Source organism: Chelonoidis abingdonii, chromosome 4 (assembly GCF_003597395.2).
Source record: "Chelonoidis abingdonii isolate Lonesome George chromosome 4, CheloAbing_2.0, whole genome shotgun sequence".
Taxonomy (NCBI): Eukaryota; Metazoa; Chordata; order Testudines; family Testudinidae; genus Chelonoidis; species Chelonoidis abingdonii.
This window is the reverse complement of record NC_133772.1, coordinates 34,288,084-34,311,171: the sequence shown is the minus strand read 5'-3', so window position 1 is coordinate 34,311,171 and position 23,088 is coordinate 34,288,084. Positions and strand designations below refer to the sequence as shown.

The 23,088-nt window shown below is 45.5% G+C and overlaps 2 protein-coding genes across 2 annotated transcripts in view; one reads left to right on the top strand and one right to left on the bottom strand.

Annotated features, from left to right (window-relative positions):
- LOC116836373 (NACHT, LRR and PYD domains-containing protein 12-like) overlaps positions 1-23,088 on the top strand; it is a 596,145-nt gene that overhangs the window by 111,993 nt on the left and 461,064 nt on the right. The window lies entirely within an intron of this gene.
- The window catches only part of LOC116822637 (NACHT, LRR and PYD domains-containing protein 3-like), a 56,947-nt gene continuing 47,877 nt past the window's right edge, over positions 14,019-23,088 (bottom strand). The window contains 6 exon segments of the mRNA XM_075064653.1: positions 14,019-14,193; positions 18,017-18,094; positions 18,096-18,150; positions 18,153-18,184; positions 20,569-20,739; positions 22,396-22,566. Of these exon segments, the coding sequence (XP_074920754.1) occupies positions 14,019-14,193; positions 18,017-18,094; positions 18,096-18,150; positions 18,153-18,184; positions 20,569-20,739; positions 22,396-22,566 (682 nt within the window).

Sequence of the window (23,088 nt, the reverse complement as noted above, 5' to 3'; positions counted from 1 at the left end):
AAATGGTTGCAACAGCGCTCCGGTAGTCTGAGCTGCCGCGGCAGAAGCTGCCTGCAGCCCGGCAGTTTAGGGCGCCCCGGGGTCAGCGCGCAGCCACGGCAGCCCGGCGAGCTAGGGCGCCCCTGGGGTCAGCACGCAGCCCGGCAGCCGGCAGCTAGGGCACCCCCGGGGGTTCAGGAAGCCGCCGCCCGCCTGGCAACCCAGGGCGTCCCCCGGCAGGGAGCCGCCCACGGCGGTTCCGGCGGCCCGGGGCGCTACCCGGTACAGGAGCCAGCCGCTGCCGCCGGCCTGGGGCGCTCCCGGGCAGGGAGCGCCGTGGCGGCCTGGGCGCTCCGCCCGGGTCAGGAGCCGCAGGCGGCGGCGGCGCCTGGGGCACCCCCCCCGGGCAGGGATCCATGGCCGGTGGACTGCGCGCATGCCTGCGGCAGCTCCGCCAGACCGTGAGACCGCGCAGGGGGCGGAAAATTCCCGGCGCCTAGGGCGTCAGAATCCTAGCGCCGGCCCTGTACTACCCCAACAGAGGAGAAAACTAACAACTTAAAATGCCTTCTCAAAATTTTAAGTTAAACACTAACTTTAAATGTTTCTGAACAGCAAATGTGACTTTTCTTTCCATATAAACATGGAATTTTTTCGTGTTGAATAATCAAAGTGATGTTCTCTGTGCCTTTCTTGGTTGCAAAGATTTGAGCCAAGGTCCACCAGTCTGGGCGAACTCTCTCTGTGAGATGGTTGAAAGGCCCGACAGCCTCTCCTGTATTCATTTTGTGAACACAGAGTGTTTTTGTTAACTTCAGCTGGAGAGCTTCATTCATCCACTGCAACTGTTACAGAAGTGTTAGAAGTATGCGAGAGAAACAAAAGCATTTGAATAGGGTGATATCTGTATTGTGCACATATATTCCAGGAACAGACTTTGGAGTTGATCCTGCTGAAATATATCTGAAAGGCTTTCAGTTATATCTAATACTCGCATCACATACGCGCATGTCACCATATTCAACATTGTTCTAGTGCCCTGGCATGCTGGTGTAGGTGCTTTTCAGGTTATAGTGAGGAGTTTGAAATCACACAACATGCCCAAATATACTTGCTATGTTGCTTGGCGCATAAACGTCTTCAACTGACTGTATTGCACAACTGAGCACCGGTTTTAAATAATTTCAACTTTTGAATTTTGTTCGTTGGGTCTCTGTGGGATTATCCATGTCTCGATCAAAATGTCTTCTTCCTCGGTGACTTTGTAGTTCTCGAATGGGTGGGGAAATAGTCAGTGTGAAGTTCCTCGCAAACTTCTGTGCACTCTTCAGCCATTTTGGAATTATTCATTTTGAACCAGTAACTGTAGTATGACTTTGCTTGTCCAGTTGTCCATTGCCCCAGATATTCAAGGTCGACACTGGAGTCTCTGCTTACAAATTTTATTTCAAACAATATGTCATGCACAACACTAACACACAGAAATGTGAGTTATGTATGTTCTGGTGATTCCATTTCTTTGTTTTTTTTTTTTTTTCCTCTGCCACTTTCTTCCACAAACAGTTCCTTCATAGCATTATCCTCCATAATGGCAACTATGTGGCTCATCTATCTTCCAGTTTGGTGTTTGATAAGCTTTATCAACCTCACTCGACTTTCCCGCATCACTGTTATAAGGCCTTACTCTAGAATTCTACCCCAAACTGGCAGATTAGTACCTCTAAGCTTCATCCTCAGAATGTTGCGCCTTTCCAAAATGTGTGCCATCATATGAAGTTAATGCCAGAGAAAACTAGAATCGAAAGCTGTTGAAATTACATTAAAATTCAGCCGCCTCACTGGACTGAATGCTGGCATCACTCACCACCAATGCATGAATGAGAGCTGCACGGGACAAAACAAGGCTCGAGTGTGTTAACTCTCAGAATCCATTCTGCCATCCTCTGTTCTTTCCTCTCGTGTTGGCACCAATTATCGCAGCCCTGACCTCGCATATGTCAGCTATCGCAATTCCCATATCTCCAGCTTTTAAGAGCACATTGTCATACCAGTCCATTGTAATATCACAATGTCAATTAAATGTTTCTAGAAATGCTCTACTGACAGCACCATTCCCAGGGACATTTTCGTTAGGTTTCTTTGTTGTTACAAAACACACCATTAAGTCATATGTTCATATGGCTGATCAGGTGGCGTCCGAATAAGAATTAAGTAATAGCTTGCTGACTTCATATCTGCCACAATCTTTATTGACTTTTGATTGCCAGTACTGTTGATGATCTCATTTTGAATTGTTTTCCCAAGAGTAGTGTGTGTACATTTCTTGGGTGGTGACATCTTCTAGATGGTCGCTGACCAGCATCAAACTCATTCAACAGCTCCACAGTTTTAAAGAAGTTCCATTGTTGCACATACAGCTGATTTGAAGTGCCTGCAGTGCTAGTTTGGGTAGCAAGCATTCCCAGCATGCAACGGAGCCTTTTCAGACAGTTTTGCATGAAGAGACTTGCATGCATACTCTCTTGATGCGATCATCTAGGTACCTTCATCTAAGCTCTTTCTACGCGTTATGGATTGATCGCTCTTGCTGAGTGATTATGCTGCTTCACTCTCATGGTCATTGCGGTTGCCAGTATTTTGCGAGCCAGTGTGGTGTCCAGTCTTTCGTGTAGAAGCCAATGGGGGCTGCGGATCATTGACTGGAAGAGTTTGCCAACAAAACAGTGATTCAGCATTCTGCGTTTGTTGTACCTCCACCACACTCTTCTCTGATCTACGCTTTTCTTCAGGAATGTGCATGGTTACATCCATTTGAGATGGAGATATGGATGCTGCAGTAACTGCCAGGTTACCTGCACTAATTCCTCTCTTACCAGACCAGGGTGGAGACAATCGGTTGCTGTGACACAAGAGAGAAATTCTGCCCTCAGTTACATCCATGCAGCTCCACTGAAGCACAGAAGTTCCACATGGACAAGACCTGGGATCTTAGGGCTAGTGGAGGATGGTTGCTGCACTGGGATAATTCAAGGTGGAAATTGATCCTAACACATTAAGGGGTAATTCTCCCCTGCAGAGCCCCGTCTGCAGGCAGCTGCATCTGAGCAAAGCTGGTGAGAAGAGCGTATTAAACCTTACTAGGGAATTTCACCTGCTCTATAGGCCTAATACTGCAGCCATTGGCGTCAACTGCAAAACTCCCATTGACTTCAATGGGGCAAGAATAGGCTTTATGGGTCTGCTGTGAAGCCCACTGAAGTCAAAGGGAATCTTTCCCTGGGCTTTGGATTCATCTTTATGTGGAAAAGTGACCTCTGGAGTAATCACCACGTCACACTAGCATTGGTCCTTTTTTTTTTTTTTAATGTGACTGGTCTGATTTGGAGCTTATGTTGGCGAGAGCTTTCTTCTGTCACACTAAGACTATGCCCCCATGTGAATCACATACTCATGGCCAAGAACCCACCTAAGCGTCGATGGAAACACGTATAACACTGTGTACATGCATATCTCTGTGGCCACATTGCCACTGTAAGTACACAGCAGTAGCCCTGCCATTTCAGGGGTGGTATCTCAGGGCTCTGTGTGTCACAGGGAGACACTACAAAAACTGCTTTGCTGTGAGGTGTTGGTACTGTCCTCCACCTTCACATGCTTGCCGATGTCAGTTCTTGATCATGTCACTTTCTGATTGTTACTCCCCACAGAATTGGGTAGAAGACATGGAGCAATTGGATGATGATCTGGTTTGTCTCCTGTTCCTTACTGAGGGATAAATGGTTATGCAGTGAAGTGGGTGCTCAGCAAGCTGCAGGATGGAATTTGGGCAGCATTTTCTGACACATCGAAGATGGCTGACCCTGTGGGGCACTGACAAGTCAATTCTGCTCACATGGTATAGCTATGTGAATGCCCGTATTGTCACGGTGCGTCCTTCTAGTGACTGTCACATCTGGTGAAGTAGAACCAGCACCATGTGATAGGATCCAAGTTATGGGCCGAATGAGGCAATGGACCTTCATGGGGCACTCTGATGAGCTTGCACTAACTCTCCAGCACCAGAACACTTGATTCAGGGAAGCTGCACCAGTTCAGAAGTGGGTGGCTATTGCCCTGTGGATGCTGGCTACACCAGACAGCAATAGGTCCATTGTAAACCACTGTCAGGGTTGTGGCTGTGCAGGTTTGTGAGGCAGTGAACACTGATGTACCCACAGGTGGCTGCCATAAGAAAAGTTCCAGCACTTCTATTTGGTTTTCAGAGAATGGGGTTTCCTAACTGTGCAGGGCCATCGATGGCACCCATAGCCCAATACTTTGCCCCTTGCACTGGGCAAGTGAATCAGTGAACTGAAAAGGTTACTAGTTAATCATCCTGCAAGGCTTAGTGGATCACATACTGCTGAATGGAGGGATTTGGTCATCTATGAAGGTGGACGAAGCAGATTTGCACTGCCGGTGAACCTAAAGAACCAGCTGGAGTTTTGCTGCAACAGAAATTGGCTGAAATATACTTACAGGGAGGAAAAGTCAACGCACAGTACTTTAAATGCCCTTGATCTTAAAACTGAGACTTAAGCACCAGAGCAAGAAGGGATATTAGTGAGGGGGCAATGTAACTTACAAGCCTCAGTTTCTGGTTCCTGACATAACTCAGGGTCTTCCTCAGCTCGTCTTGGGGTAGGGGGAGCTTCTTCAACCTGCTCCTGTTCTATGCGGTCTGGCAGGGTGAGGGCACCTCTTACAAGCTGCAGCCACAGAGCATCTAGTGGCACCTGAAGATGGGAGACCCAAGCTGCATTTTGCAAAGGATAGAGAGTGTACCCTGCTCCATGGCTGGCCTTCTCCCTGTGCCGTTGCTGAGACCTGTGTCCCTTTTCATGCTCCCCTCCCTTCCTGCCTTTTCTGTACACAATTATTGCCTGGCACATAGGCCATGTCAATGCCAATCTCTTTGCTTTGTGCAATATAGAGGATCATCCCCACACACCATGTTTGATTGCAGGCAGCATGTGACACTCAATGAGGACTGGCTCAGGAAGGAGATGGGGGAGAGAGCAAAAAGTGGCAAAGCATCTGAGCAGTTGATCAGCTACTAAAGTGAGGCCCCCTCAGATCACAGCCAGTGCTTGTTAGGAGGGAGGGGCAAGATCTTCGCATACTAAAATGTGGGTTCTGTGCTGGTGGAGATCGAGGGAAGCATACTCCATGCACCTGTTCATTTTCCACCAGTCATTCATTTCACACATCACCCCTCCATATCATACCCTGTCATTCTGTGCACATATCCCAGCATCTCAAACAGCAGCCTGCATTGAGCCAGCCTGCAAGCTACACAAGGAAGGGAAAGCACATTTGCAGGCCTGATCCTTCACAGGTAGAGACCAGGGCAATAACAGGGTTTCCGTGTGTTCAAGGGAAGTCCCATCCTTCTAGGCCCATGGCTCCCTGTCTCCCATTTCCCTAGGAAAGAAACCGCCGCCCACCCTAGACCCGCCCCCCCCCCCCCGGGGCACTGGCCTTTCCCCAGTATCTGGTTTCGCAGGTTCAGATACCGACCATAAGGAGAAAAAGGGCATTCGTGATCATCTAGTGCTTACGCGGTCATGCAGCAAGGCAACACAACATCCTTGAATTAATTCCTGCTTTGAGTCCAATAGTTGTGCTTGATCTAGAGCAAGTCTTTTAGAAAAATAGCCACTCCTGATTTTAAATGTGCCAGTGATGGAGAATTCAGAGCAATCCTTGGTCAGGTGTTCCAGTGGTTAATTACCCTCCCTGTTAAAACTGTGTGCCTTACCTCCAGTGTGATGTTAGTACTGAATGCGAGGGTAGTGAAATATGGTTACCAATGTTTGCAATTATTGTGGGAATACAGAAAGGGACTGTGCTTAACCTTTCCCAAAGGAGTTAGTCACTTTCAGTTTAAAGAACCTTGGTAAAACAAGGGTTCAAATGTCCGAGCCCTGTAAAAATATGGGGTGGGGGTGGTGTAGGAATAGCAGCTAGAAGAGTGTATAGTCTTAAGGGTTCTTCCTAGGTTGGTTTAGTCTGGTCTCTTCTGTTAAAAATAGGGCTAAATAGGCTTTATTAGGAGCCTTTTATTATTTTAATTGTTCAGTCAGTGCTGGTAAATCATCTGTAGCAGGACTTTGTTTCTGCCCTGCTTCTCCAGAGCTGCAGATCACTTGTGGCAGGACAGCGTTTAGTGCACAGAGCTAAAATCACTAAGAGGGTGGCCAGCTGGCACGAGCAGGCAGAGGCAGAGAGACATGATGAGTGGCCAGCAGGGCCGCAGTAGAGAGGCGCGATGAGAGAGTAAGATCCCTCTTACCCTCTGCTTTAACCCTCATGCAGCAGGGGAGGTGAACTCTGCAGATGTACCTCTGAACTCTGGGTCTGCATTGACCAAGGGCAGCAACTGTGAGTGGGGTGCAGAGAAGGGTTGCATGTGAGATGGGGACTTTTGGGTAGCTGGATTTAAGAACCTGAGGGGAATAGGACACTGCCCAACCTACTTGGGGTGGGTCTTTTACTCATGGTTTATGTTTATGAACCCTGTTTGCGGTGTTTTCCAAAATTAATGCTGAGTTACTTCCCTCCTTTTATTAAAAGTTTCTTTTCTACACGCAGACTCTGTGCTTGCGAGAGAGGAACTATTGCCTCTCAGAGGTGCCCCAGGGGGATATGTAAATTTCCCAGGTTACTGGGTGGGGGCTCAAGCCAGTTCTCTGTTGGATCAATGGAAAGGAAACCCTAGATATTGAACGTGGCCCTAGCTGCTGCTGGCTCCATCTGGCAGAAAGGTTACATTTTTGGGGGCTCATCTGGGATCCTGGGTCAGTACCCCTTGCAAGCACCTGGTGAGTGATTCATTAAGTTGGGAAAACAATTGTGTTTATATTTTGAGGAAATCACTCTGTATAATGACTAATAGGTCAGGTTTGTTGGGCCCCGGCTCAGCAGCCACTAGCCCAGGGCTGCAGCCTCGGCCGATGATTGGGCAAAAGCACAGGGGCAAGCATTGGAAAAGGTTATGCTGTCCCATGCTACATCAAGCTCCTATTGTAAGTTAAGGTTATTTGCTGTGGGGTCCCATCGCAATACCTCTGGAAGAGGAGTGTGAACCCTGGTTGAAACATACCATTGAAATGCTGCAGGAGTGGGCCATACCAAGCACAGAAAAGTGAAGATGTCTAGTAGACAGCCTCAGGGGCCCAGTATTAGATGTGATTTGCACTCTGAAACTCACTAACCCTGGGGTCGGTGCGAAGGACTGCCGAGAGCAGAGGCGGGAAAATTACAGACTGCAGGCCAGATCTGGCCCACCAGCTATTTCAATCCAGCTGTTGAGCTTCTGCTGGGGAGCAGAATCTAGGATTTGCCCCACTCTGGCACTCTAGCTGGGAAGCAGGATCGGGGGCCACTCTGTGTGGCTCCCAGAAGCAGTAGCATGGACCCCCTCTGGCTCCTACATGTAGGGGCAGCCAGGGGGCTCTGCTCTGCATGCTGCCCGTGCCCCAAGCACCGCCTGCGCAGCTCTCATTGGCCAGGAACTGCGGCCAATAGGAGCTACAGGGACAGCACCTGCAGACAGGGCAGCGTGCCAAGCCACTTGGCTGCACCTACACATAGAAGCCGGAACATGCCACTGCTTCCAGGGGCCGCTAGAGGTAAGCGCTGCCCAGAGCCTGCACCCTTGAGCCACTCCCCATGCCCCAACCCTTTTAAAAATGTTTTGCAGAAGTTTAGGCACAGCCCATGGACTAAACAAGCAATGCCCAAACTATAGCTAATTTAAAAATAAATATAAATTGGCAAAATATCTTTTGGTCTACAGGCCATCAACCCCAATAAAAAGGGACTCAGCTGCTATTGTTAAAAGCATGCAATGAGGAATTCCTCTGCTTGGCTAGCTGCCAAGGGAAGAATGCCACACTGCATGAAAAACTTGGTGCATATAAACAAAAACTAAATCAATGGAAAATACTGGCCACTGGGGTCCAAAGCCAGTTGGACATTCTCAAAAATATCCTAAAAAAATTAAAAGAAAAAAAATTATCAAAACAAATCAAAATACAAAAAAAATCAGGCTTTACAAAAAATAATTAAAAAATAACATTAAAACAAGGTAGAGCCCCTGCCAATTACAATCACTGTGAATATATTATTAAACATCTCAAAACAAATTGGGGTTTGCCACCCCCCAAGTAGCAGCTGTAACGGCAAAAAAATAAAACCAAGCCCAATCCGGTAAAATCCTCAAATAAAAAAATAAAATAAAACCCTAGTAAAACTTAAAATAAAAATAAATAAAATAAGCCTCCAAATTAAACTGTATTAAACGAAACCCTATCACAGCCATACAACAAACTACAATCACAACACCCACAAAAAGTGGGGAAAATACAACTGTCACCACTGTCCCTCTATCAGCGGCTGACGGGAGAGACACCAGTAGCTGCACTTACAGCCCCACAAGCAAAAAAGTGGCCCTTAAAATTCCTCTCAGTAAACACTCAAAAAAAAATTGTGGTAAAATTAATGCTTGTGTTAAACTTGTTGCGGAATTTGTCCCTCCCTGAAAACAATACTCCTGCCAAAAAAAGACAAAAGCCCAATTGGTGCAGCCCATCCAGGAATTAAAGCAACAAGGTGTCATTCAAAAAACAAATTCACCCTTTAACTCCCCTGCGTGGCCAGTGCTAAAGGCAAACAGCCAATCCTGGTGTCTAACAATTAATTATAAAAGAATTAATAAGGGCACCATTCCTATGGCCCCTATTGTGGCTAATCTGACAAAGGTCATACAAAAAGTGCAAGTCACATCTAAATATTTCTCAGTTATTGATTTGTCCATCTGTTTCTTTGCCATATCCCTACATCCAGACTAGGGTGACCAGACAGCAAGTGTGAAAAATCAGAACATGGGGTGGGTGTTAACAGGAGCCTATATAAGAGAAAGACCCCAAAATTGGGACTGTCCCTGTAAAATTGGGACATCTGGTCACCCTAATCCAGACTCACAAAATGGGTTTGCCTTTAGAACAAAAGCGCAACAATGAACCTTTTGTCAGTTACCCCAGGAATATCACAACAGCCCAGCTATTGCCCATCCATGTGTTGTGAATATGCTAAACCAGTTGAGTCCACAAAAGAGGTCTTTTGTGTTTTCATATGTAAATAACATTTTAAGATTTAAAAAAAACTAAGGCACAAACTCAAACACTAATGGAAAAAGTTTTGGCACTAATTAAAAAAACAGGGTTCAAAGTAGCCTTCGGGCTTGGCTATACTCCAAACTCCAAAGCGCTCCCCCGGCAGCGCTTTGAAGTGCGAGTGTGGTCGCGACACCAGCGCTGGGAGAGTTTGCTGCAGGTACTCCACCTCCCGTGGGGATTAGTGTACCGCGCTGGGAGCGCGCTGGGGCACTGTTTACACTGGCGCTTTACAGCGCTGTAACTTGCTGTGCTCAGGGGGGTGTTTTTTCATACCTGTGAGCGAGAAAGTTGCAGTGCTGTAAAAAGCCAGTGTAGCCAAGGCCTTAGAGAAGGCTCAGTTGGTGCTACCTCAGGTTACACATCTGGGCATGGTCATTAAACAAAAAGGAAAACAGGTAGATCAGAGGAAGATAAGGGCACTAGTAAAAATGCTGGCGCCTACCGATGCCCACTCTTTAAAAGTACTGCTAAAAAAATTCAATTTTCTTAAACCACATTTATAAATATGCTAAAATAACTCACCCACGGTGGAAACTGCTAAAAAAAACAAAACAAAATAAAAATAAAAAAAGCAAAACTCCGCTTTAAACCTTTTAAAACAGAAAGCTCTCACAGCCCCAGCCCTGTGTTTTCCTAATGAATCATAGCCTTTTGTTATTCGTTTTGCAGCCAATAACATGGCCTTGGCTGCCACACTATTATAAAACAACAATAAAAAAAGCTAGTACCAATAGCATGTAAATCAAAAAAATTACAAAAAGGAAAAATAAATTTTAATCCCTGTAAACATAAGTGCCTAGCAGCCATCTGGGCAGTACAATCTTTTAAGACACTCACAGGAACAGGCCCTCTTACTATCCAAAGCACCCACACTCCCCTCAAGCACATTTTGTCAGGGAAATTACTAAAAAGTAAAGTCTCAAACACCCAAATGGCTCAGTAAATGCTTATCTTAGTCAACAAAGGGATGACCACAAAAATGGTGTTCAAGCCAGACACGCTAAGACATGCCCTAATTAAAAACAAAAACAAACAAACAAACAAAAAAAACAACATAAATGTCCAGAGGTCACTCCGGAGCAAACATTTGCCTTGGTAAAGGCACCCCCACTAAAAATATTCAATACTGTGAATCAAAAAAAGCACATCTGGTTTACTAATAAAAGTGCAATGGTAGTAAAAAAAAATGTGTCAAATATGCTGCCATTATTTTTTTTTAAAAAGTCTCTCAAAAACATCTAAATCATAAATCATCCCAGCATGCCAAGCTCCCTGCAATTTATCAGGTTTTAAGGCAATATAAATATTCCCCATGGTCCATGTATATTTATGCTAACAAGTTATCAGAGGGGCAACTGTGTTAGTCTGTATCCACTGCTAACAGTCATTTTTGTATTAAAATATTAAATACATAATTGGTATAAAAACAGGTAAAATCAGCAAATAAAAAATATTGCATATTCAAAAAATAAAAATGAGTTTACCAGTGGGTAAAAGAAACTATAAATAAAAATAAAAAATATAAATTAAACTCAACTAAGCATATCTAAAATAAAATCTAAATGTTTACCCCATTCCCTTCCCATTGTGATGGCCTAAAATAAAAATGCGTCAACATCCCAATAGCCAAGCAAAACAAAATATAGCAAACACCATATTAAAAAGAAATAGTTTTAAAGCAAAAGTTATAAATACTATAAACCTAAAAATAATTAAAAATAAATTAAGTTCCTTATCACAACTGCAAAGTAATCTCATTCACAAGCAAGAAATATAATATAAACTTAGTACAAATAAATCTAAAAAAATCTAAAAGCAATATAAAATATATAGCGGTGGCTAAATACCACCACAAAACTGCTATATAAACAACAAATAAAATAAAAAAAAATACTATCTTAGCCATAAAATGTACTAAAATGCAAATTCCTAGTTTAGCATCACTTAAATACAAAATGTTTTGGGTAATGTCTAAAAATGTATGAACACATCTTTTAAAACAACAAAAAAAGTCCTTGTTCAATACCTACAAATATAAATAAATGCAATATGATTCCAGCAGCCCTGTCTGTTCTCTAATCTGATGGTGTGAGAGCCTGGGTTTGTACATACATGCAGCATGTGCGTATGAGTAACAGTAGAATCCACACCGGGAAGGCGCCTTAAAGAAAGTTCCCTGGATAGAAGTAGCCCTAAAACATCTCAAAGACTTTCGCTGAAGTATGTTCTGTCTGTGTGTGTTTGAGGCCTGAGAAACAAAGCTGTCAGCTGTAAATTGCCAAATAAGAGATGTCAAACTGCGGCTTAGCAGAGTGTGTTTTTTTCAAAGCCTGCACTGCAATAGCTCTGGGTGAGGGGAGGAAAGTGTTCACCAGCACACACTGAAATGTCAGGAGGAAGCTCTGTAATTGGCTCTGAGCTTGTGGTTTGGACATTAAATAATAAACTTCTTACAGTATTAAGATGGTGACCCAGCACCAAGTTATAGATTTGATTGATTGGGTAAAATTCTTTAGTTTGGATTCATAACCCAAACAGTCACCTTCTTAGATCCTTTTCAGGATTAATACAACAAATAATCAGTTCTTATTGATCTGATGAGGTAATTAATTTGGTGACATAGTTTTGATCCAACATTGAGACTAATTTAATCGGGGTTTGATTTTGTTTGAGTAGTTGCATTGCTCTGTGCTTCATTTAGTTTCGTAGTACGATTAATAGCTTCACTTTGGTGATACAGTTTGTTGGTGTAATAGTTTTAATACAATTTATAAAACTGAAACCAAACAACATTTCTTTCAATAAGCAACAGGGGCCTACATCCTTGAGGATGTGGGCAGATATCAATGGGTGAACCTAAAAGCCCAACCAGCTCCACATAATAAGCTTTTGGGTCTCACAGCCCTGACAGTCTCTTCAGGTACATCTTCACTACCAGCCGTATCGGCGTGTGAAAGTAGAATGAATTATATTGTAAAAATAAGAATGGATTAAAGAAATGTGTATGTACCTTTAAGCAGAAATAAGAAATGTTGAAATACAGGTGCCAGGAAAAGAAACATTAGGCATAAACAAGGGTGCTAATGGCGAAACATTAACAGAAGATCGGCAATAGTTAGTAAGGAAATAAGATATGCATGGCTAGCCCAGGTAAACTTATCAGATTCTGCTTCCTTTGTTATCTTGAAAGAGAGAGATAACTCGCAGCCCACTTAGAGGAGAGAGATGCCAGCACGTGACATTTATGCAAGCAAGAAAACAGACTTCCAGTGAACTTATTTGTTCCTGAATGTTTATAATCTATAAAGTATTGTTCTAAATCTAAATCATTTTGAAAGCTGTCATCATGTGTTTGGTTTAACATCCCAGAACCAAAGGCTGTGTGGGGGGATGTCTAGGACTGTGTAAAATAACTGGACGTTGTTTAAATGATTGCGATCCCAGCACTCCACAAAAACTATATTTCCATTTGTAATCCCGTCAAGTCTTTTACCTTCTTATTTCTGGTCTTTTAGTTCTCTCTCTTTTAAAGATTTGCCTTTTCCCGTCAGGCCAGTGTATGGAAATTTCAAACATTCTCTTGCAGCTATCCGCTGTGCTGGTTTAATGCTGCCTTAAGCTGAAACTCTGATAGCTTTATGAACTAAGAAAGATCTTAAAACAGTTTAAAACTGCCTGACATTGTCTGGAGAAAAGGCATGATGTCAGTTGCCTAAGGACCAGCTGGACCTTTCCATATCTACAATCTCTGTATAGCCGCTGACTAGACAGACAACCAAGATGAGGAGAGAAGAGATGAAGGAACTGGGTTGCCATCATAGACAGAAAAAGAAATTAAACAGAAACAATTAGATGTCAACTTTGATTCTTCCCTCTTTTCCTTGTCTGTTTGGCTTTGTCCCAAATTATATGTTGAAATGGTGATAAATATTATTTGAATGCAGGGCTATTTTAATTCAATTGTGAAGCACCCAAGACTTGTATTCTCAGTCCTGCTTACTAAGTATATAACAGAGATTCTAACATAAAACTATGCTGCCTTGGAGTGCTCAAACAGCCACTTTATTATCCCATGTTTAAGCTAGTCAAGCTGCATGAATAATAATTTTTCAGGTTGGTGGCTGAAGTAAAAAAAAGAAAAAAGGTTCATTTGAACCAAAACCTCAATTTTACAGGATTTTGTGTTGTTGAAAGAAATCGAACAAACAATTTTTTTTGGTGCCAAATGAAAATTATTTGATCTGAAAAAAAGTCAGGTCTTTTGTGTTTTCTTTAGTTTCTTTTTAAGTGTTTTTCATCCTCAAAAACCAATTAATCAATTAGCTACACAAACATTCTAAACAAGCACTTTCAAAGTGACAAGACAAATCTTCTGTTAAAAAAATCAGCTTTTATTCTGCCAAAATATATCACCAAATGCAACCTCCATTTGCAAATATTTTCATCGAAACTGCATTTTTCTGCACATTTACTGTTTGAGCAAAAAAAGTCACCCAGCTCTACTGGTATCACAGCAGTGGATCTCTGTCCTTTCTCTCTGTAGGAGGAGACTAGTGCCAGTTCTTGGGTGCATGGACAATAACACTGTGACCTCAGGCGAAAGCGCTTAAATCACACCACTATGTGCCAGATTTCCAAAGAACTCAGCACCCACAACTGCGGCTGGATGTTCAAGGGGACTGAAGTCCCATTTACCCAGGGTGCTGCTGGCTTTTCTGAAAATCTGACCATGGAAGTCACAAGCTACTGCATGCTGAGCACTTTAGAAAGGCTGGCCCCATGTGAAAGGAACACCTGTGAAAGGAGCCCACTTGTATCTTACCCCAGTTTCTGCAGTTTGCAGTTTGGGTGTTTCAGTCCTTCACACAACTGTTTCACACCTGAATTGTCCATTGTTTTCTCTCCCAGGATCAGCTCTGTCAGTGTCTGGTTGGTGCTGAGAGCAGAGGCGAGATCCCCACAACAAGCAGCTGTGAAATGGCAACCACTCAGTCTGCAGGAGCCAGAGAGATACAAAGATTTGTGACTGCTTATTTTTGCCCCATTTGCTGCCATCAGCAGTTTTCATTCTAGGCATGTACAGTAAACCACAGTGCTCTGAGAGGAGCCTTTGGGATTATTCATAAATTCCAATGCCAGAAGGGCCCACTGTGATCATCTAGTCTGACCTGCAGTACAGGACGTCCCCCAAACAATTCCTGTTTGAACTAGAGCAGAGCTTGTCGACAAAAATATTCAATCTTGATTTCAGAATTGCCAGTGATAAAGAATCCACCACAACCCTTGGGAAATTTGTCCCAGTGGTTAGCTACCCTCACCGAACCTTATTTCCAGTCTGAATTTGTCTAGCTTCAACTTCCAGCCATTGGATCCTGTTATACTTTCCTCTGCTAGACTGAAGAGCCTGTTATCAAATATTTGTTCCCCATGTAGGTACTTGTACACTGTGATCATGTCAACCCGTATCCTTCTCTTTCCTAAGCTAAGTAGATCGAAGTCTGTCACTATAAGGCAGGTTTTCCCATCCTTGCATTATTCTCATGGCTCTTCTCAGGATCCTCTCCAATTTATCAACATCCTTCTTGGACTGTGGGCACCAGAACTAGACACAATATTCCAGCATCCATCACACCAGTGGCAAATACAGAGGTAAAATAACCTCAACTCCTACTCGAGATTCTTCTCTTTATACATCCATTAGCCCTTTTGGTCACAGCATCGCACTGGGAGCTCATCCTTAGCTGATTATCCACCGTACCCTCTCAAGTCTTTTTCAGAGTCACTGCTTCCCAAGATAGGGTTCCCCATCCTGTAAGTGTGGCCTACGTTCTTTGCTCCTAGAGGTACAAGTTTATATTTGTCTGTACTAAAATGCACATATTGTTCACTTGCGCCCAATTTCCCAAACAATACAGATCACTCGGTAGCAGTAACTTGTGCTCTACATCTCTACATTATTTCCCATTTTGCAATTTTTGTGTCATCCGTAAACTTTATCAGTGATACTATGTTGTCTGCCACATCATTGATAAAAATGTTACAAAGCATAGATAGGGCCAAGAACTGTGGTGCCCCATAGAAACACACCCTCTTGTCTTAAACTCTACAAACCCTGGAGGGAATACTTTACCATGTGCAGGTGTTGTATCAGTTACTATGTGTTCTACATGTGATTGTTCAGATGAGTTGAAGGGACAGGTAGATTGAGGGGCTATTTCTAGTAGGTGGGGTGATCCTAACAATATCCTGTAGTGACCTGCTGGTTCCCTACTGGATACCACCCCCTCTAGAGTGGTAGGAAGAGAAAGGACTAAGCCCTAGCTTAGTCTGGTGGAGGAAGGACCTAGATCAGCATCTCACCAGTAGGGGGCGCTGTGTTAAGCAAAATGACAAGGAAAGAGAGGTGACATCCTGTGGACAGAAGGGATCAGGCTGGGAGAGTGAGATGGCCAGTGTGTGGGGGGATGAGCAGGTAGCAAGGACAGAAAGCCTGGCAGTGGTCTCCTAAGAGCCAGGGCAAGGAGGCAGGTGGGAAGGTGAGAACTGATCAGGGAAGCAGGCTGTGGCTGGCAGGCTGGGAGCGGCAGCATCAGGACATGTGGAGTGGAGCAGTCTGCAAGCAGGAGGTGAGAGGCAATTGCTAAGGCTGGGTGACAATACACAGGGACCCCGAGGAGACTAGAGATGACAGGACTGAGCTCTGGCCAGTGGGGTTGCAGACAAGCCCTAAATTGCCTGCCATGAGAAAGATGGGTCAGAAATGGCACCGGGTGCCAGCCCACAGCCAGTTCTCAGTGATACACTTTCTGGCTGGGCTGTGTTATCAGTAGCTGGGGTGACACTGCTGATTTGGCCATGCAGTGCTAGAGGCTGGGAACCGACTAGCTAAGCAGCAGTTTTGCAGAAAAGGACTTGGAGATTACAGTGGATGAGAAGCTGGATATGAGTCAGCAGTGTGCCCTTGTTGCCAAGAAGGCTAACAGCATATTGGGCTAAATTAGTAGGAGCATTGCCAGCAGATTGAGGGAAGTGATTATTCCCCTCTATTTGGTATTGATGAGGCCACATCTGGAGTATTGCATCCAGTTTTGGGCCCTGCACTACAGAAACGATGTGGACAAATTGGAGAGAGTCCAGTGGAGGGCAGCGAAAATGATTAGGGGGCTGGAGCACATGACTTATGAGGAGAAGCAGAGGGACCTGAGGTTATTTAGTCTGCAGAAGAGAAGAGTAAGGGGGATTTGATAGCAGCCTTCAACTACCTGAATGGGGGTTCCAAAGAGAATGGAGCTCACCTGTTCTCAGTGGTGGCAGATGACAGAACAAGGAGCAATGGTCTCAAGTTGCAGTGAGGGAGGTTTAGGTTGGATATTAGGAAAAACTTTTTCACTAGGAGGGTGGTGAAGCACTGGAATGGTTACCTAGGAGATGGTGGAATCTCCATCCTTACAGGTCTTTAAGGCCCAACTTGAGCAGCGGTGGCTGGGGCACCAGCACTTCAAGTGCGTGCCTGAAGTGGCAAGCTGCGGGGCACCCTGCTGGTCCCTGCGAGGGCAGCAGTCAGGCAGCCTTTGGCGCAAGCCTGCAGGAGTCTGTCGGTCCCACGGATTGACGGCAATTCAGCGGTGGGTACACCGAAGCTGCAGGACTGGCGGACCTCCACAAGCATGCCGCGAAGGCTGCCTGCCTGTCGTGCTTGGTCGGCAAAAAAAGCTAGAGCTGCGCCTGGGCTGACATAGTAAAAATAAAAAGAGATATACCTATCTCTAGAACTGGAAGGACCTGAAAAGTCATTGAGTCCAGTGCCCTGCCTTCACTAGCAGGACCAAGCACTGATTTTTTGCCTCAGATCCCTAAGTGGCCCCCTCAAAGATTGAGCTCACAACTCTGGGTTTAGCAGGCCCATGCTCAAACCGCTGAGCTATCCCTCCTGGCTGGGATGATTTAGTTGGGGTTGGTCCTGTTTGAGCAGAGGTTGGACTAGATGACCTTTGAGGTCCTTCCAACCCTGATATTCTGTGAAAGGACAGGTGATGACTGGGGGAGTCCAGCCACTTTGTGGAAACACATTAATTGATGTTATTTATTCACATTACTGTACACCAGTTGGGAGAACAGAGCCATGTTCAATTTCCTTTTCTTCCAGCCCTTTTGAGAGAGCAGGAGTGACAGCTCCAGTTCAGGGCAGTGTGCACACTGTGGGTTGTTACTGCCTTAGTGAGTAAAGTCATTGTTTTTCTAACTTCAAAATATGCTGCATTTGTGGTTTGCTAAAAACCACTGGATTCTGCCTTGGCTGCACCAATTCACATCTGGCACTGCTGAGAGACTTTGAGGAGAAGATATTGGCTGTAAGCCACCTTTCTACTGCACTGATTCTGGCCAGGTGGAGACAAAACGCCTCTGTATATTGAGGAAACTGTGGAACTAAAATTCATTTGCAATTTAACACCATTAATTGTGCTTGAATAGGCTTGGAGCGGCTGGCTCACTACAGAACTTTTTTCCTCTCCTGGAGTTACACCTCTCATCAGTTATGGGTGAGTGGACTACATCCACCCTGATCAAATTGGCCCTGTCAACACTGGTTCTCTGCTTGTGAGGTAACTCCCTTCTCTTCATGTGTCAGTGTAATATCCTGCATTGTAATTCTCACTCCATGCATCTGAAGAAGTGAGTTTGACCCACAAAAGCTTATTCCCAAACAAATCTGTTAGTTTTTAAGGTGCCACCGGACTCCTGTTGTTTTGATAAATAGAGTGTAACTCACAACACACCATGTTAACAGGCACAGACTAAAGGGAACCATCTGGTACTTACTGCAGTATCTGTAATTGCAGTTTGGATGTTTAATCCTCACCAGCAGCTGCACTCCTGAATCTCCTAGGTTGTTCACCTACGCCAAGCTCTGTCAGGGTCTGGCTGGTGCTGAGAACAGAGGACAGATCCCACAACAAGCAACTGTGAGATCACAATACCCCAGTCTGTAGGATATGAAGATATACAGAGAGCAAAATGATGACTTGTTTTGCCCCTCGTCTGCATTTCCCCTCCTTGATACCTGTGTGTAACTCTAAAGGATTCTTAATTTAGAAGCAATACAGAAATCACTTCATTTGATTCAAATTACAAAAGTCCCTAAAAATATCAGAGTTGGAAGGGACCTCAGGTGGTCAACTAATCCAACTCCTTGCTCAAAGCAGGACCAAATCCAGGTAGATTTTTGCCCAGACCTAAACTGGCTCCCTCAAGGATCAAATTCAGAGCCCTGTTTAGCAGGCTAATGTTCAAACCACTGAGCTATCCCTCTCCCCTATACAAGGCTCTAGACAGGGCTGGGTAAACTACAGCCCGAGAGCAAAGTCCGCCTCGAGGTCCCACTGGGAGTGGGTCTGGGTTTGTCCTGCTCCGGTGCTCTGGCACTCCAGCCAGGGAGCAGATTCAGGGGCCACTCTATGCGGCTTCTGGAAGCCGTGGCATGGCCCGCTCCGGCTGCTGTGCACTCCAGTGCCCTCTGATGCTCCATGGGAGCTGCAGGGGCAGTACCTGCCTGTATAGGAGCCAGAGGAGGTACATGCTACTGTTCTGGAGCCATAGAGGTAGCGCTGCCGGAGCCTGCACCCCTGAGCTCTCCCCATGCCCTAACCCTCTGTCCCAGCCCTGATCCTCCTCCTGCTTTCTAAACCCTTATCCAGCCCAGAGCACCCTCGCACCCTAAATCCCTCATCCTCAGCCCCACCCAGAGCCCCATGCCCAGTCAGAGCCTGCACCCCTTCCTGCACTCAAGCCTCCGCCCCAGCCCTGATCCCCTCCTGCCCTCCAAACCCCTCCAAGCTGGAGCACCGTCCTATACCCCAAACTCCACATCCCCAGCCTCACCCCAGAGCACACAACCCTCAGTCGGAGCCTGCACCCCACTCCCCACCAGCCTCGAGCCCCTCCACACTCTGAACTTCCTCATTTCTGACCCCACCCCCAGAGCCTACACCCCCAATCAGAGCCCTCACCCCCTCCTGCACCCCAAACCCAATTTTGTGAACATTCACAGCTGCCATACAATTTATATTCCCAGATGTGGCCCTTGGGCCAAAAAGTTTGTCCACCCCTGCTCTAGACCTCTAGCACATAATCAGTGCTACAGCCAAAACCTGAGTAGCACTAAATTAATTATTCTAATAGGAACGCATCCATCCAGCTACAGAAAGCACTTTCCCACCCTTCAACCCTCTCCAAACCCCATCAAACAGAGGCTCTTTGCAGCATGCCCAGAAAGTTCCTAAATGTGGAGTATTTTGGACTGGGGGGAGGGAAGGGCAAGTCCCAGAGCCCTCACAGAGGCCAACCATCCCTTCTCTTTTATAACAAAGAGGGGGATCAGCTCAGTTGCCCGTGCTAACTGCAGCTGGGACAGTCTGGCCCAGTGCCAGAAACAATCTCTCAGGTAGGTCAGTCCCAGGCCATTTCAGGCTTTATAGCTCAGAACCAGCCTTTTAAACTCCACCCAGAGACCAATGGGCAACCAGAGCAGAACCTGGAGCCATGTGCTCCCAGCGGAATTCCATGCTCAGTAAGTGATCTAGCGCTGTCTATGCTGTGGCTTAGGTCGGCTTAACTAAGTCTCTCGAGGGTGTGTGTGTGTGAATTTTTAACACTCCTGAGCGATGTAGTTGGGTCGACCTAACTTTCTAGTATGGACCAAACCTTAGTGAGTAAAATAAACAGAGGATCTGCAGAAAATCTCTATGGGGAATGAAGAGTTCTCTGTGTGACCCAATTTCTGTCTAGTAAAATATGACAAATCTGCAGTGTGGTGGGGTCTCTCAGCTGTACGCAGGAGGAGAGTAAGTGTTTTTGGGTGGTCATTAGATGAACCAGTTGGGATTTTTTCACTGAAATAGTTTTTCCATCAGAAAATGCAGATTAGTCACACACTTTTTGTGGTAATGTCTCAGTGTTGATGGAAGTTCTGTCAGGAAGGTCTTTCCTAGCCAGGCTGGACTTTCAGGGTAAAACTACAGAGAGAGCAAGACTAGAATAGCCAGTAGCCCCATTGTTGGGGCATTCATCTGGTCTGTGTGAGGCCCACCTTCGTCTCCTCCCAAATCAGGCAGAGCAGTGACTTTAACTTGTGACCCCCACACCTCAGGTGAGTGCCCTAACCAATGGGCTATTGACTAGTTTAGCCTCTCTCTCTCTAAGAAGGTGTTTGTTTCATCACAATGCAGAATGGGGGGAAATACTGAGTTTTCATAGGATGGAAAATAGTTTCCCACAGCTGTCAGGAATACAGATGCCTCAGTAGACAAAGCTCAGGTCACTGTAGTACAATGTTAATAAGCATAGACTGCAGGAACTAGCTGTTACTTACACTAGTTTCTGCAGTTTGCAGTCTGGGTGTTTCAGTCCTTCACACAGCAGCTGCACGCCTGAATCCCCCAGTTTGTTATCCGCCAGTTCCAGCACTGTCAGGCTCTGGCTGGTGCTGAGAATAGTGGAGAGATCCCCACAGCAAGCAGCTGTGAGGCTGCAACTCCCCAACCTACAAGAGACAAATACACAGAGAGGGAAGTGATCATTTGTTTCCTCCCTGTTGGCTGTAGTTCCCTCACTAGTGTCAGTGTCTGTCTGGAGAGGGTTTCATTTTCATTCTGGAGGGAGGGAAGGATGGCTCTTGCCACATGTGCCACTAGCCAAATACTTAGGGGCTAGGGACATCCCAGGTCCTCAGCGAGTAAGGGGTTAATTCTGGCTTCCTTCGATCTGTCCTTGCACAGGTGCTCAGGGAAAGGGCTATCAAAACAGCTGCTGGGGAGCCAGTGGGCGCAGAATGGCTGTGGGTTGAGATGGCTGCAAATTCAGGCTGAGCGAGCCTCAGGCTGGGGCGATTTGTGATTTGATGTGTTTAAGTTGTTTTGCTTTGCTGACAGAGATTTCTTTTGCTGAAATATCCTTCCTGATTACCAAAGTCTTGCTGCCATACAGTGCTAGGACCATGGTACCACGCTGTACACCTACTGCTCATGCTGCCTCTTCCCAGCTCTCAATAGAACATTTGCTGCTGCAGCTGAGTCTTCAGAGCTTTGCTAGCCCTGCAAGTTTGGCCTGAAACTACCCCTGGGAGGATATATCACACAGGGTCCCACAGGGGTCTGTCTTGGTCTGGTACTGCTCAATATTTTCATTAACAGCTTGGATGATGGAGTGGCAAGTACACTTATAACATCTGCAGAAGGCACCAAGCTGGGGAGAGGTTACAAACAATTTTAGAAGACAGGATTCGAATTCAAAATGATCTCGATTAATTGGAAAATTGGTCTGAAATTGATAATATTAAATAGAGACGTGCAGTGTTCTGCACTTAGCAAGGAAAAATATCAAATGTGCAACTACAAAATGAGGAATAATTGGCTAAGCGTCAGTACTGCAGAACAGGATCTGGGGAATATGAGTAAGCAGTGTGATGTATTTTTGGAAAAAGGCTAATATCACTGGAGGGTGTATTAGCAGGAGAGTCGTAAGTAGGGCATGGGAGGTGATTGTCCCACTCTACTCATCACCGGTGAGGCCTCTTCGAGTCCAGTTTGAGGCATCACAGTTCAAGAAAGATGTTGACGAATTAAAGAGTCCAGATGAGAGCAACAAAAGTGAAAAGAGGTTTAGAAAACAAGCTCCACAAGAAAATGGTGAAGGAATTGGACATGTTTAGTCTACAGAAGAGAAGGCTGAGGGGCAACATAACAGTCTTCAACTATGTGAAAGGTTGCTATAAAGAGAATGGTGATCCATTGTTCTCCATGTCCACCAAGGGTAGGACAAGGAGTAATCAGCTGAATCAGCAGCAAGGGAGATTTAGGCTGGATATTAGGAAACACTTTCTAAATATAAGGATAGTAAAGCCCTGGAACAAGTTTCCTTGGGAGACTGTGGAATCTCCATCCTTGGAAGTTTTTAAGAACAGGTGAGACAAACACCTGTCAGGGATGGGCTGCATTTATTTATTCTGCCTCTGCACTGGGGGATGGACTTGATGACCTCTCAGGGTCCCTTCCAGCTGTACATTTCTAAGGAGTGGAATGGTACCCCTGAGGTGCAGGGCCTGGGGCTGGTGGGAGCGCAAGCTTTACAGTTCTGTAACCCAGCAGCCAGAGCTACCATGCTAGCAGGCACAGACTGGAGGAGACCAGCCGGTACTTACAGTATTTTCTGCAGTTTGCAGTTGGGATGTCTCAGTCCCTCACACAACACCTGCACTCCTGAATCTCCCAGCTTTGTCCCCCAAAGGTTCAGCTCTGCCAGGGCCTGGCTGGTGCTGAGAGCAGAGGAGAGAAACCCACAACACGCACCTGAGAGTCTGCATCCCTCCAACCTGCATGAAATGAAGAGAGAATGGAAAACAATTCATTTCTGAGCCATGCACTGTGTTCCCCTCACAGATGTCCGTGTAAGGGTACGTCTACACTACAGGATTATTCTGATTTTACATAAATCGGTTTTTGTAAAACAGATTGTATAAAGTCGAGTGCACATGGCCACACAAAGCACAATAATTCGGCAGTGTGCGTCCATATACCGAGGCTAGCATCGATTTCTGGAGCGTTGCACTGTGGGTAGCTATCCCGTAGCTATCCCGCAGTCTCCCCCGCCGATTGGAATTCTGGGTTGAGATCCCAATGCAAAAAGAGTGTCGCGGCTGATTCTGGGTAAATGTCGTCACTCAATCCTTCCTCCGTGAAAGCAACGGCAGACAATCATTTCACGCCCTTTTTCCCTGGATTGCCCTGGCAGACGCCATAGCACAGCAACCATGGAGCCTGTTTTCCCTTTTGTTACTGTCACCGTATGTGTACTGGATGCCGCTGACAGACGTGGTACTGCAGTGCTACACAGT